Source organism: Buceros rhinoceros, unplaced genomic scaffold (assembly GCF_000710305.1).
Source record: "Buceros rhinoceros silvestris isolate BGI_N320 unplaced genomic scaffold, ASM71030v1 scaffold10328, whole genome shotgun sequence".
Lineage (NCBI taxonomy): Eukaryota > Metazoa > Chordata > Aves > Bucerotiformes > Bucerotidae > Buceros > Buceros rhinoceros.
The window spans coordinates 51,319-53,142 of NW_010427459.1; the positions used below are offsets into that span (position 1 = coordinate 51,319).

The 1,824-nt window shown below is 49.7% G+C and overlaps 1 protein-coding gene across 1 annotated transcript in view; it reads left to right on the forward strand.

Annotated features, from left to right (window-relative positions):
- LOC104498523 (paired box protein Pax-2-A-like) overlaps positions 1-1,824 on the forward strand; it is a gene marked incomplete at both ends in the record, with an annotated part of 51,909 nt that overhangs the window by 23,394 nt on the left and 26,691 nt on the right. Inside the window, one exon of the mRNA XM_010141917.1 lies at positions 1,079-1,254. Within this exon, the coding sequence (XP_010140219.1) occupies positions 1,079-1,254 (176 nt within the window). The remainder of the gene's footprint in view (positions 1-1,078; positions 1,255-1,824) is intronic.

Sequence of the window (1,824 nt, forward strand, 5' to 3'; positions counted from 1 at the left end):
GGGAAAGAGCCACTTTGGATGGGCCAGAGCATTTATAAAGGACTCGCCTTGGAGGGGATGAGAGGGTTGTAAGAGATGCGGGATGGCACAACAGAGGTAGAGACACCTGGAATGTGTCAGGAAGTGCTGCAGTGAGATTGGAATGTGTCAGAGAGCTGTTGCTGGGACAGAAATGCACTGCTGGTGATATTTCTACCAGAAAAAAGGCTTTTTTTCCTAGTAAGAACCCTAAAGGAATACCAAGAAGGCTGATTCCCACAGAGTAGGACTAGGTTTTGTATTGCAGTAATTCATTTTGCATAGGAATAGGGACTGGCAGAGACAGATTCTTCTCATTTTGGAGGGAGCTTTATAACAGAGATATGGGTTGTGATAAATCACGAGCTACATGTAGGAGAATAGGACAGAGATCTTAAGAGAAACCAGCATACATTGGATGGGACAGATGCTCCACAGGGAGAGACTTGTCTCTGGTGAAACATGGAGTCAGACACAGGATCATTCCTGTTCTGTCAGGGGAATGATTAGATGAGAAGGAAATTGTAACAGAGATCTAACTTCTACGGGAACCAGGGAGCTAGAGCTACAACAGAGACTGACTCCCCTCCAAGCTGTAAGAGAGCTCTTTCTCCACTCCAGGCGTCCTCAGTCCTCTTCAGTACAGGTTCATCCTCCGCACTCAGGTTTCTCTGTGAGCTGCCTCTCCAGTAGCCTTCCAGCGATGCTAATCGCTGTGCTTTGCTCCCATTTTATGCTCAGCAATGGAGATTTGGCAATTTTTAACACTGAAAATCAGCGGAACCGAAAATCATCTCTGAGCCAAGCACCATTCTCCACAGCCTCACTCATCCTGGGCAAGAGAGTCCCACAGAGCCCGCAGGAGCAGCCTGGCTGCTCCAGCAGATAGGAGGGGGCTTCCCTTGGGTGCCCAAAGCCTCCTCTTCCTGCAGAAGTGGCACAGCATCCTGGGTGGAGGCGGAGGGCCTGGCTCTTTCCCACTCTGTCCTTGTCCCACATCCCTTGCTGATCTGAGCCAGGGTGGTGCTAACTCCCTCTTTTCTCTGTCTGTGCCCTGCAGATGTATCCGAGGGCTCAGTTCCCAACGGAGACTCCCAGAGCAGCGTGGACAGTTTGCGGAAGCACCTTCGTGGCGACACTTTCACCCAGCAGCAGCTGGAAGCTTTAGATCGAGTTTTTGAGCGTCCTTCTTACCCTGACGTCTTTCAAACATCAGAGCACATCAAATCTGAGCAGGTGAGGGCCCAGCCTGGTAATGTTGACCCACAGGCACCCACAGGATGATGGCAGGGAGATTCTCTCACTGAAATGACTCTCCCCCTCTTCACCCCTTGTTCTCACACTGACATGTTATTGCAGATACATCACATTTACATTTTACAGCACTTTCTAGTTGTAAATAAATCACTGTGCTGATGCACAAGTATACATAAGCTCTACCTCTTCTTGTGAACTTGCCGTACACCTGCACATTGTGCTTTCCCCATATCTCCATTCCACCTTTCCCCCTGCACACACACCTGCAGGCATGTTCTTGCCACGAACATGCAAACACTGCCATGCATGTTCACCGGCACACAGCCCAGCACAGAAACCCCCACGCTCTCAGATCACGCCAGTGACCAGCAAGCCACAGGACTGGGCTTTAACGGAACATTTTCCTCTATGGCCCAAAGCTCAGACTTGACTCCTGTCTCCATCCAGGTTTTCTGCACTTCTGCAGCTCTGCCCCCCTTTCCCTTACTCCCCTGGCCTTTTATCCCAAAAGCTGTTTGTCTTAATACAATGAAAATCAAAAGTCTTTTT